This window comes from Scyliorhinus torazame, chromosome 25 (assembly GCF_047496885.1).
Source record: "Scyliorhinus torazame isolate Kashiwa2021f chromosome 25, sScyTor2.1, whole genome shotgun sequence".
Taxonomy (NCBI): domain Eukaryota; kingdom Metazoa; phylum Chordata; class Chondrichthyes; order Carcharhiniformes; family Scyliorhinidae; genus Scyliorhinus; species Scyliorhinus torazame.
Window position 1 is genome coordinate 26472227 of NC_092731.1, and position 12050 is coordinate 26484276.

Genomic DNA, 12050 nt, shown 5'->3' on the forward strand with positions numbered 1-12050 from the left:
CCCAGCACCCCTTAAGGACCGCCTCAAGCAGCAGCTGCAGGACCTCCAGGACCAAGGGATGATCTCCAGAGTTACGGAACCAATCGACTGGGTCAGTCCCATGGTATGTGTAAAAAAGCCTTCCGGCGAGCTGAGAATTTGCATTGATCCCAAGGATCTGAATCGCAATATCATGAGGGAGCATTATCCAATTCCCAAGTGCGAAGAGATCACATGCGAGATGGCTCGCGCCAAGCTCTTCACCAAACTGGATGCCTCGAAAGGATTCTGGCAAATCCAGCTCGACAAATCCAGCAGGAAACTGTGTACATTCAATACCCCCTTTGGCAGATATTGTTACAACACGATGCCGTTTGGGATCATATCTGCTTCAGAAGTGTTCCACAGGATCATGGAACAATGATGGAAGGCATTGAAGGTGTTCGCGTCTATGTCGACGACATAATCATTTGGTCCACCACCCTGCAGTAGCATGTCAGTCGCTTCAAGCGCGTGTTCAAACACATACGTGAGCAGGGCCTATGCCTCAACAGGGCCAAATGCTCTTTTGGTCAGACGGAACTCAAGTTCCTCGGGGACCACATCTCCCAGTTGGGTGTGCAGCCGGATGCAGACAAGGTGGCTGCTATCACAGCCATGAAAATGCCAGAGGACAAGAAGGCGGTCCTCCGATTTCAGGGCATGGTCAACTTTTTAGGGAAGTTCATCCCTAACCTTGCTTCTCATACCACGGCTCTCCGGAACCTGGTCAGGAAGACGACAGACTTCCAATGGCTTCCTGCCCACGAGCGCGAATGGAGAGAAATCAAAACCAAACTCACCAAGGCCCCGGTCTTAGCTTTCTTTGATCCAGCAAAAGAGACCAAAATTTCGCCTGATGCCAGCCAATCCGGCATTCTCAGTATTCTCCTTGACAACATTGTCTTTTTCCTGTGTGAATACTGATGAAAAATATTCATTTAGCACCTCTCCTATCTCCTCGGACTCCAAGCACAACTTCCCATTACTGTCCTTGACTGGCCCTACTCTTATCCTTGATCCTACCTGCCAAAGACTTCTCATGTCCCCTCCTGGCTCTTCTTAGCTCTCTCTTTAGGTCCTTCCTAGCTAATTTGTAACTCTTGAGTGCCCTAACTGAACCTTCATGTCTCATCTTTATATAAGCTTCCGTCTTCCTCTTGACAAGTGTTTCGACTGCTTTAGTAAACCACGGTTCCCTTGCTCGACCACTTCCTCCCTGCCTGACAGGTACATACTTATCAAGGACACGCAGTAGCTGTTCCTTGAACAAGCTCCACATTTCCATTGTGCCCATCCCCTGCAGTTTTCCTCTCCATCCGATGCATCCTAAGTCTTGCCTCATCGCACCATAATTGCCTTTCCCCCCGATATAACTCTTGCCCTGCAGTATATACCTATCCCTTTCCATCACTAAAGTAAACGTAATCAAATTGTGGTCACTATCACAAAAGTGCTCACCTACCTCCAAATCTAACACCTGTCCTGGTTCATTACCCAGTACCAAATCCAATATGGCCTCGCCTCTCGTTGGCCTATCTACATACTGTGTCAGGAAACCCTCCTGCACACATTGGACAAAAACGGACCCATCTAAAGTACTCGAACTATAGCGTTTCCAGTCAATATTTGGAAAGTTAAAGTCCCCCATTACAACTACCCTGTTGCTTTTGCTCCTATCCAGAATCATCTTTGCAATCCTTTCCTCTACATCTCTGGAACTTTTCAGAGGCCTATAGAAAACCCCTAACAGGGTGACCTCTCCTTGCCTGTTTCTAACCTCAGCTCATACTACTCAGTAGACGAGTCCTCATCAAACGTCCTTTCTGCCACCCTAATACTGTCCTTGACTAACAATGCCACCCCTCCCCCTCTTTTACCACCTTCCCTGAGCTCACTGAAATATTTAAACCCCGGCACCTGCACCAACCATTCCTGTCCCTGCTCTATCCTTGGGCGAAATTCTCCCCCAAAGGCGGGATGTCCGCCGACTGGCGCCAAAGCCGGCGCCAATCAGACGGGCATCGTGCCGGCCCAAAGGTGCGGAAGGCTCTGCATCTTTGGCGGCCTAGCCCCAACATTGAGGGGCTAGGCTGATGCCGGAGGAATTTCCGCCCCGCCAGTTGGCGGAAATGGCGTTTGTTTCCCCGCCAGCTGGCGCGGAAATGCGGCACATGCGCGGGAGCGTCAGCGGCCGCTGTCAGTTTCCCGCGCATGCGCAGTGGGGAGAGTCTCTTCCGCCTCCGCCATGGTGGAGGCCGTGGCGGAGGCGGAAGGGAAAGAGTGCCCCCACGGCACAGGCCCGCCCGCGGATCGGTGGGCCCCGATCGCGGGCCAGGCCACTGTGGGGGCACCCCCCGGGGTCAGATCGCCCCGCGCCCCCCCCCCAGGACCCCGGAGCCCGCCCGCGCCGCCTGGTCCTGCCGGTAAATACCAGGTTTGATTTACGTCGGCGGGACAGGCAATTCCTGGGCGGGACTTCGGCCCATCCGGGCCGGAGAATCCAGCGGGGGGTCCCGCCAACCGGCGCGGCCAGATTCCCGCCCCCGCCCAATCTCCGGGAGCGGAGACTTCGGCGGGGGCGGGATTCACGGCGGCCAACGGCCATTCTCCGACCCGGCGGGGGGTCGGAGAATGACGCCCCATGTCTCTGAAATGGCCACAACATCGAAGTCCCAGGTACCAACCCATGCTGCAAGTTCACCCACCTTATCCCGGATGCTCCTGGCATTGAAGAAGACACACTTTAAACCACCTTCCTGCCTGCCGGTACACTCCTGCAACTTTGAAACCTTACTCATGACCTCACTACTCTCAACCTCCTGTATACTGGAGCTACAATTCAGGTTCCCAAGCCCCTGCTGAACTAGTTAAAACCCTCCCGAAGAGCATTAGCAAATTTCCCCCCCCCCCAGGATATTGGTACCCCTCTGGTCCAGGTGTAGACCATCCCGTTTGTAGAGGTCCCACTATAGCCACTTAAAATGGCCAACTCCCGATTTAAAATGGAGAACGGCAAAGGCTGATGGGAAAGTCAACCAACAGGACAAAAACGAGCAGCTGCAGGGTGGCTGTGTATTTACCTCTGGAAAGGCCAGACAAGATCGATACCAGCAACCATCAGCATAACAAAACACCAGCCACCTGCATACTAATGAACAATCCCCGGGAACAATAAGCAACAATTAGACACACAAAGGAAAACCAGACTCTTCGGCGCCAACAGGAGCCTACACAAAAGGAGGTGAACGACCACCTCAAGACCGCCCATCGATCAGGGAACCGCTCCAGCATTGGAGAAAATCGAACCAAGTGATTGGGACAAAGTCCAATCACTTGGAACCAGGTACAGGGTCCGCCCCGAAAGGCGGGAAGCCTCTGGGAACTATAAGAATTGAGCCCCAAGTTCAAGTCGCTCTCTCTTCAGCTCTTCACCACCACTTCTCCAGCTCTCTTCACTCTTCAGCAGCCGATCGAACCTGTAAGTCTTACTTCAACGCTCGCTACGAGATAGGCTCCTAGATGCCAACCTGTACCAACTTCGAATCCCGCAGGTTCAGAACCCGAATGAAAGGCCATTTGTTTCCCTGACCTGGTGGGCCAGTTCCAAGTTAAGTATAGGCTTGTTAGTTGTAGAAGTAGCTTAGACGTAGAATTTGTGCATGAGTAGCGATTACTGTGTATAATAAATGTGCTTTGATTTAAATCTTACTAATCGGTGTATTGGATTATTGATCATTACTCGGACTTGAACCACATGGCGGTATCATAAAGATACCTGGCGACTCGAGCAAAGGTGATAAAACAGAGCAATTAAACTAAGGCAAAGTTAGCAACACCACCGACCCCAGAATGAGCCCCAATTATCCAGAAATCTGAAACCCTCCCAACTGCACCATCCCTGGAGCCACGTGTTCAACTCCTCTCTCTCCCTATCCCTCATCTTGCTATCACGTGGCACGGGTAACAACCCAGAGATAATAACTCTGTTTGTCCTAGATCCAAGTTCTTGTGTGAGAACTTGGATCTGAATTCTACTGCACAGTTCACGTTGCAGATATTGAGACCATTTAGTCAGTCCTGGGATGAACAGTTAGCTCTCTAATTATTGTACGTAGACAGGTAATGGAACCTCTGCGAACTGCTCTGACTGCTTTGATAGAAGTACAGACAGCTGCTGTCATGGATCAGATATTCAGCATCTTCCTTAGTTTAAACAGACCGTAGGAGAGCTGGATAGGAGCTACCAGAGTTTCGTAGAAAGCTTGCACTTTATTCCCATGCAGAGCGGTGGGAGTGCTGAATTTTGAGCTCTTTCAGGATAATAGCTAGCTTACCAGCCCCTTAACTGGGGTTTGTGTTGGTGCTCGGCATAGCATAAGCAATAGGAGCAGGCATAAGCCTTTTAACCCCTCCCAGCTTGCTCTGTCATTCAAAACCAGAACAAAATAAAGGAATTAGGTCATTGCAGTTTTAATTGAAATGAAAGCTTCCATGATAACGTTGTGATAAAGGTAGGAATTCCAGATATTGTGTTACATGTAGCCGATGCAGTAATGGTTAAAAGTTTGGGTTAGGGAGTGTATCTGACTGCTGCAGTCATGTTTTCAAAAAGTCCTGGTTTGAGAGGCCGCTAGAATTTGGGCTACAGAGGTGCAATTAAAATATCGTAAAAGTAAGATCATAATTAATTCCAGCCCTGGATATTGTTTGCTGACGTAGGGCTAATGTAATTTTGTTTATATAAAGAAATTTCCCTGGGGAGTAAATAATTACAGACATTGGGCGGGATCCTCCGCTCCGGCAGTCGGCCAATGGGATTTCCAATTGTGGCCACCCCTTGTCGTTGGGAAACCCGTGGGTGTGAGCGGTGGATCCTGCTGACGGCCAATTCCACTGATTGTGTTTAGCCTTAGTCAGATGGTCATAACCCAGTTAGTGGGATAGAGATGATGTGGTTAATGGGAGGAGCCAGGGGCTGAAGCAGTCAGGTGTTGAGTTGAGTTTAGCTCTGTCTGTGAATAGACTAGCAGCTTCTGAAAACAGTGAGTTGAAGATTTAAAAAAAAAAAAAAAATTCCCAACTAAGGGGCAATTTAGCGTGGCCAATCCACCAACCCTGCACATCTTTTGGGTTATGAGACCCATGCAGACACGGAGAATGTGCAAACTCCACATGGACAGTGACCCAGGGCCAGGATTGAACATCGGCGCAGTGAGGCAGCAGCGCTAACCACTGCATCACCGTGAATTAAAGATTTGACTGAACAGAACAGGAGCATTTTGCCAAATGCTGGTAAGTTAAACAATAGTTTGACACAGCCAAGAATCTGCACGTTGGTTCCTGAAGAATCTTTCTCTCTCACGGCTGTTCATCCAAGACATCTCTATAAAGCAAATATTCCTGGGTCTACTGACTGTATTTAAAAGTGTTTTTTGACTTAAGGTGGGTTTATTTGATTGCAGATTTAAAGATAGCAGTTTGGAGATAAAGGTAGGGATTTTCCGATCGCCGACGCTGAAATCGCATTCGGCGATCGGCCGGACAATCCATTTTTTAACGGCGGAATCGAGGGTAGCGCCATTTTTCCGATGCCCCGCCCCCTCGAAAACTGCGTACTCAAGGAGTACGCCCCATGCCGACGGACGGATTCAGGACTTCATCCTGAGGCCCTCCCTCGATGGCCGTGTCCCCGACGGCATGGGGCGCGTGCCCACTCACTTTTCGGGGTCCTCACCTGCCATAGTCTGGGGGGAGCCATTCTGCTGGCATGGGGGGTGTCGGCGGGGGCTGGGGGACTGGTGGCGGGTGTCCCGGGGGTGGTGAGGTGGGTTATAGGGGGCAGTTTCTGGCAGGTCGGGTCCACACGGGGCCGGCACCATGTTGTACGGCGCGGCTGCCGCAGGCCACCGCCGTGCACATGTGCGGCCACAGACTTGGCAATTCTGCGTTCTTATCGGCAGTAAAGCTGGGGGCTTTACATGGCACGGCTACTAGCCCCCACCGGGCGGTGCATCGTTGCAGGGGCCGCGCCGATTTTTTAGACCAGATGGATCCTGCGAACATAGCCGCAGAACTGGAGAATCCAGCCCCAAGAGTTTCATTTTATTATTGAGCATTGTTTAACTGGTAATTGTAAGCTATTTTTATGAGGTTATAGGTAGTTGAATCCTGTGTTAATAATAAAGTTGGTTTTAATCTACCATAAACCCAATTTGTGCGTGGAGTCACTCCTGGAGCGAAGTAACCTTTCCTCACAGTCTTACAAATTGAATAAAATATTGAGGGTTCTGTACGGTATCCGAGCAACTGTTGGGGTCTGGCCTGGCATCATAATAACCTGAAGTGGCAAACATCTATGTATCGTGTCTATGTTAAAATCTTTTACTCATGAAACAAATTAAGTTGTTCACAATAATTTTGCTCACTGATTGTGAGGTCAAAAACATGGGGCGCGATTCAATGGAAAAATGTTAAAGTCCAGTTTTGAGAGTTTTCGGCGGGATGTTTTGCAACAGCCGCGTTGGCGAGATCGTGGCCCATATTCAACACTCAAGCTTGGCAGCATGCAGATCTGCTCCTTGCTTTGGGGATGGTGATCGCACAAAGTTTCTCGACACTGAAAGGCGGGCCGCCCTGTTCCACTGAGGGGGTTGGAGGACCAGCAACAGGGTCAGCAATGCCGCCTGAGAGCGGCTGTCAGTGGGGGCAGCATGACATGGAGGACCGGCGTCCAATATAGGAAGAAGACCAATGGCATCCAACGAGCTGCAAGGGTAAGTTACCACCTCTCCCTTGGCATCAATTCCACATGCCACCCCTCAATTTTTTAAACCCCAGCACCCTGAGGGCGTTAACACCATGATGTAGACAATGGGAAGCCTCCAGGACTGCCAGAGCCAGATGATTCAGGCCTCTGTATCTCAATCCAGCTGCCCCCTCAATCCCATGGCGTCCCGCAGTCCAACGGGCACCGCCAGGGAGGGGGAAGCGCTGGAGGCCAACCCAGAGCCTCCCACCAAGAAGACTGTAGCAGTCTCTGTTCTTCGGAAACCATCCCTCCTGACACCGGCGAATCTCATGGGCAGCGGGCAGAACTGGGTGGCATGGCGATAAGGTGTCCAGGGCCCCCCAGCTCCACGCCCTCCCGAGGACATCAGCCAATGGCATTGGGGGTGGAGGGCGGGGAATAGGGGGAAGGAGGAAAATAATGGTAGGGAGGGGATGATCGAGGGAGGGAAATGGAGGGAGGAGGGATGAGCTTACGGATACACCTCGTCCTAGGAGAATCTGGAGACAATGAGGGCCTCCCTGATCCTCCTCGCATGTCGGACCCATGCCGCCACTTGTCCTCCATCCTCCGGCTCCTCCTCTGCTCATCCTCCAGCCGCTCCTGGTCCGCCTCCTCCTCAGATCAGGCCGCATGTCCCTCCACCTGTTCCTTCTCCAGGATGTCATCGCGCTGCTGTGCCAGATTGTGGAAGGCACAGCAAACCACCACAAAGTGGGAGACCCTTTCGGGGGAGTACTGAAAGGCACCACAACAGCGGTCAAGGCTTCGGAACCACATTTTCAGCAGGCCGATTCATCGCTCAATGACAGCATGGGTGGCACGTAGGCCTAATTATAACGGGTCTCCGCTTCGATCTCAGGCCTCCGCACTGGATATCATCAGCCATGACCTCAGCGGGCATCCCTTGTCCCCCATTAGCCAATCCATCATCCTGGAGTGGTCTTCGAAGACAATGGGGATCTCCGAATGCCCCAGGATGTCACTGTCATGCATGCTTCCATGCTCTTGGGCACACACGTGCATGTTTCGCACACGATGGTCGCACATGATCTGAACATTCAGGGAGTGGAACCCCTTACTGTTAATATGGCTCACTCTCTGATGTCTTGGTGTTCACAGGAAGACATGGCTGCCATTGATCGGCCGCTGGACTTGGGGCATCCCAGCGATGGCTGCAAATCTTGCAGCTTAGGCATCTTACTGGGCCTGGTTCAGATCAAAGGTGATATCATTGGATGCCCAGGCATACAGAGCATCCGTAACCTCCCGGATGCAGCTGTGGGCAGAAGATTGTGTATTGCCACCAGTCCTGGAATGGCTTGGTGGCCTAAAACCTCAGCGCTGCGATAACCTTCACGGCCACGAGCACCTGGCACCGGGGCCGCTCTGTCTCCTTGCTGGGACACAGCCTTCTGCAGCACATGGTGTCCGCCAGCTCATTGAATGACAAATGACACCTCTCCACCTTAGGCCGTCACTGGCCTCCCCTTCTGGTTTCCTCTTCAGCCTCACGGGTGGCCGGGTCTTCAAGGTGTGCGGCGGTGGCCCCCTGCACATATGGTGCTGCTTCCAGCCTGTGTTGGCATTGCTGCAGTCTCTGGCGTTTGCCCGCCTCGGCTGCCACAAGCAATGGGAGGGCTGCCTCCGTGGGATCAACTCCAGAAAACATCATTTTATCTGGAAAGAATTGGAGAAGGAGAGAGACTGACAATCAGTTGGGGCTTCCACCCCGGGACCCTCAAATCTCTTGAGCGTCCCCCACCGTTACCTGTCCCACCGTCTCTCAGAGTCCAATCCAGCGAGCCAGTTGCGTGAGCAAACCTTGCGCTGCACACTCACCCACAGCCAGATCAGGAGCCCCTAGACCTGAGACCCTAGACCGCCCTCCGGGAACATTAGGGAGACCGTGCTCAGCTGCCCTTCGCCCATCCAAACACTTATCCTTTGGTCGCAAGAAGTTCCGCAGCGGTGAAGCGCTGCTCTCAAATGTTCGATTGTTGGCAGCTGCCTCTATGGTGCTTATGCCCCCAGAGTTCAGGCACACTGTTCAGGCATTAAAGCTTGCTGGACCTGCAATGCACTAACTATCCTCTGAGACATGGCATGTGTGCTCTCGAGGAGGCACTTGAGAGTTGACGAGCGCTGTAACAATAGCAAGGCTAATCCCTCATTTGAAATAGCCTTCAGCTATGAAGCTAGAGGCTGCTCACAGTCAAAGGGAGTGAAATTGAATTTCAGGATAGAATCCGCAGCAGAGCTCTGCGCTGGAAGTGTTTGGTGGGACAGGCTGTAACTGTGGTTGCCCCTGTTGTGGATCTCCACAATATTTAAAGATGGCTTGAAGGTCTTACAGACACGGGTTGGGTGAATCGCAAAATGGCCTGCGCCCGGCATGAATCTGTGAAGCAGCAGTGCTAACCACTGTTTTACCGTGCCGCCCAGGTCCATCTGTACATGACAGTGTAGGTAGGTGTGACCACCTCATAATCTTTATGGAGATGAAGCACCATCTTCACATTGAGAATACCTCCAATGTTTTGTGTGATAAATGGGCTAAAATTTTGAACAGATCTAGCAACTTAAAATTGGGTATCCAATGAGATGTGCGGGACCCAAAGACGTTAGCAAGGCCGAATCCTCAGACCGTGGCGGCATCTCTTAATGGCGCCGCATTCTCAGAATAATGCAATAGACCCCCCCCCACTTCCAAGTGGCGGTGGCAATGCCGGAGCCCTTCCTGAAATGAAATGAAAATCGCTTATTGTCACAAGTAGGTGTCAAATGAAGTTACTGTGAAAAGCCCCTAGCCGCCACATTCCGGCGCCTGTTCGGGGAGGCTGGTACGGGAATTGAACCATGCTGATGGCCTGCCTTGGGCTGCTTTAAAAGCCAGCGATTTAGCCCAGTGCTAAACCAGCCCCTGGCCATGTCCCCGACCACCCCGGGGTTACCATGGCCTCCGAGTCCCCCGGCGTAGTCATCACACCTGGTCCCCGTGGAGACCAATAGTGATGAGTGGCAGCTGCATGTTGCGCTGCCTTGGGTTGAAGAATTACAGGAGCCAAGAGAGTTTGGCTGAAAGTGGATTCTGCATTTTTATTTATATGCTAATCGCGTTCATGCCAGCAGGGGTGTGAACCAGATGACATCAGGTGGGAGGGCCCGGGAACATCGCACACTGTTTGGCGTCCGATGCATGTCCCGTTTCTGGGTTCTCTCGATATTTTCCTATGTAGCGGGATTTGCTACGTTCAAATCCAACTGGTGTAAATTGGGAAATTGTCATAAATCTGGAATTTGTGGGCTTGTACCAGATATAGCTACAGTTTAGTCGCACCGTTTACCATTTGGCTCACTATTGTCCTTCAGCCTGATGCTTGACCTGACAGCTTGGTGTGTAGACTGCTAATAAAAGCATTTTATGTGGTGGTAATAATGATACATTTAAATGGCTAGATTTTATCGAATTTGCTGAAGTATGTTAGCAGGTTTTACTACAATTTTTATTTTGTTTGTTTTATTCAGTTACTATGGGCTTTTAGGATAGAAATGTTTGTTTCCCTGTATTAATTTTCTTTTGCTGTTTTTTTTCATGATGCCGTTCTTTCCAGTGTTCTTCTAAATATCGATGGATACTTGAATCTCAAACTGAATTTGGAAGTGGGCGTTGACCCAAATATCAGGCAATTTGACATTGGCCATGAGGTCAGCAGTATTTAGTTCTTGCGTAATTGTATGAATTAATAAATTTCGGTTAGTCCAGCCAAATGTTATTTCAACAACTGTGGAAACAGGAAATCTAAAATTAAAACTGGAAATGATCGGTCGGTCTCGCAGCTTCTGAGAGAGAAACATATATCCATCAGCTCTGTTTTCCTCTCCATAGATTATGGCAGATATATGACAAGTATTTCCCGCATTTTTGTTTATATTTAAAAAATATTATTTGAAGCTCCCACTTGCAGGACATTTATCGTGGTTAATCCAAGGGCAGCACAGTGGTTAGCACTGCTGCCTCACAGCACCAGGGGCCCGGGTTCGATTCCAGCCTCGGGTGGCTATCTGCATGGAGTTTGCACGTTCTCCCCTTGTCTGCGTGGGTTTCCTCTGGGTGCTCCGGTTTCCTCCCACAGTCCAAAGATATGCCGGTTAGGTGGATTGGGCATGATAAATTGTCCCTTAGTGTTCAAAGAGGCGCAGGTTAGGTGGGGTTATGGGGATAGGGCGGGGGAGTGGGCCTACGTAGAGTGCTCTTTCGGAGAACGGTGCAGACTTGCTGGGCCTAATAGTCTCCTTCTGTGCTGTAGGGATGCGATGATTCTATGATTAGGTTAAAGATTTCACACTCATTCAATACTCAACAAAATTGTAAAAGTTGTGATTAATGTTCATTTGAAGACGGTAGCACACTGATTAGCACTGTTGCTTCACCGCGCCAGGGTCCCAGGTACGATTCTCGGCTTGGGTCACTTGTGCGGAGGCTGCACGTTCTCCTCCTATCTGCGGGGTTTCCTCCGGGTGCTCCGGTTTCCTCCCACAAGTTCCAAAAGACATGCTGTTAGGTAAATGGACATTCTGAATTCTCCCTCAGTGTACCCGAACAGGCGCCGGAGTGTGGTGACTAGGGGATTTTCACAGTAACTTCATTGCAGTGTTAATGTAAGCCTACTTGTGACAATAAAGGTTATTAAAATTAAAAGAGCATTTTGACAATAAGGAATAATCATAGATTTAATCTCATTGTACCATATTGCAGCAATATAATGCAATTCCTGGAAGAGATAATCAATCAACAAGGGCTTTCAAGAGATATGGGTGGACATTTACCAGTTTGCAGTGTGTAAATGGTTAAAATTATTTTGATACATTCCTTTGCGTGTTACATTGAGTCATGCTTATTTTAAATAGTTAAAAATAATGCAGAGGGGAATGTAGTGTGAGTGCCTTGAAGGCTTCCGATTCTCTAATCCTTTTGGGTTGTGAGAAGAAACTCGTGGAAATCCTGCACCAAGGAATGTCAGGGCAAAGCTATTTTCTCGCTTTAGGTATAGCATTGGTATCTGCAACATATAGAATTTATGGAGTTCTTTCACATGGTAGGAGTGTACTGCGGCAGGTGTGACTCTTTTGACAGGTAACTTTCTATGAATACTGGGACACCGAGCAAGGGATAACAGAATGGAAATGCCCAAATAGTTTGCCACGTGCATAGTAAATTTAGCATATTATAGATAGATTT

General features: G+C 50.1%; 1 protein-coding gene across 1 annotated transcript in view; it reads left to right on the plus strand.

Moving 5' to 3' along the window:
• The window catches only part of LOC140402242 (cation channel sperm-associated auxiliary subunit gamma-like), a 317982-nt gene that overhangs the window by 33317 nt on the left and 272615 nt on the right, over nucleotides 1–12050 (plus strand). The window contains exon 6 of the mRNA XM_072489871.1: nucleotides 10423–10516. Within this exon, the coding sequence (XP_072345972.1) occupies nucleotides 10423–10516 (94 nt within the window). The remainder of the gene's footprint in view (nucleotides 1–10422; nucleotides 10517–12050) is intronic.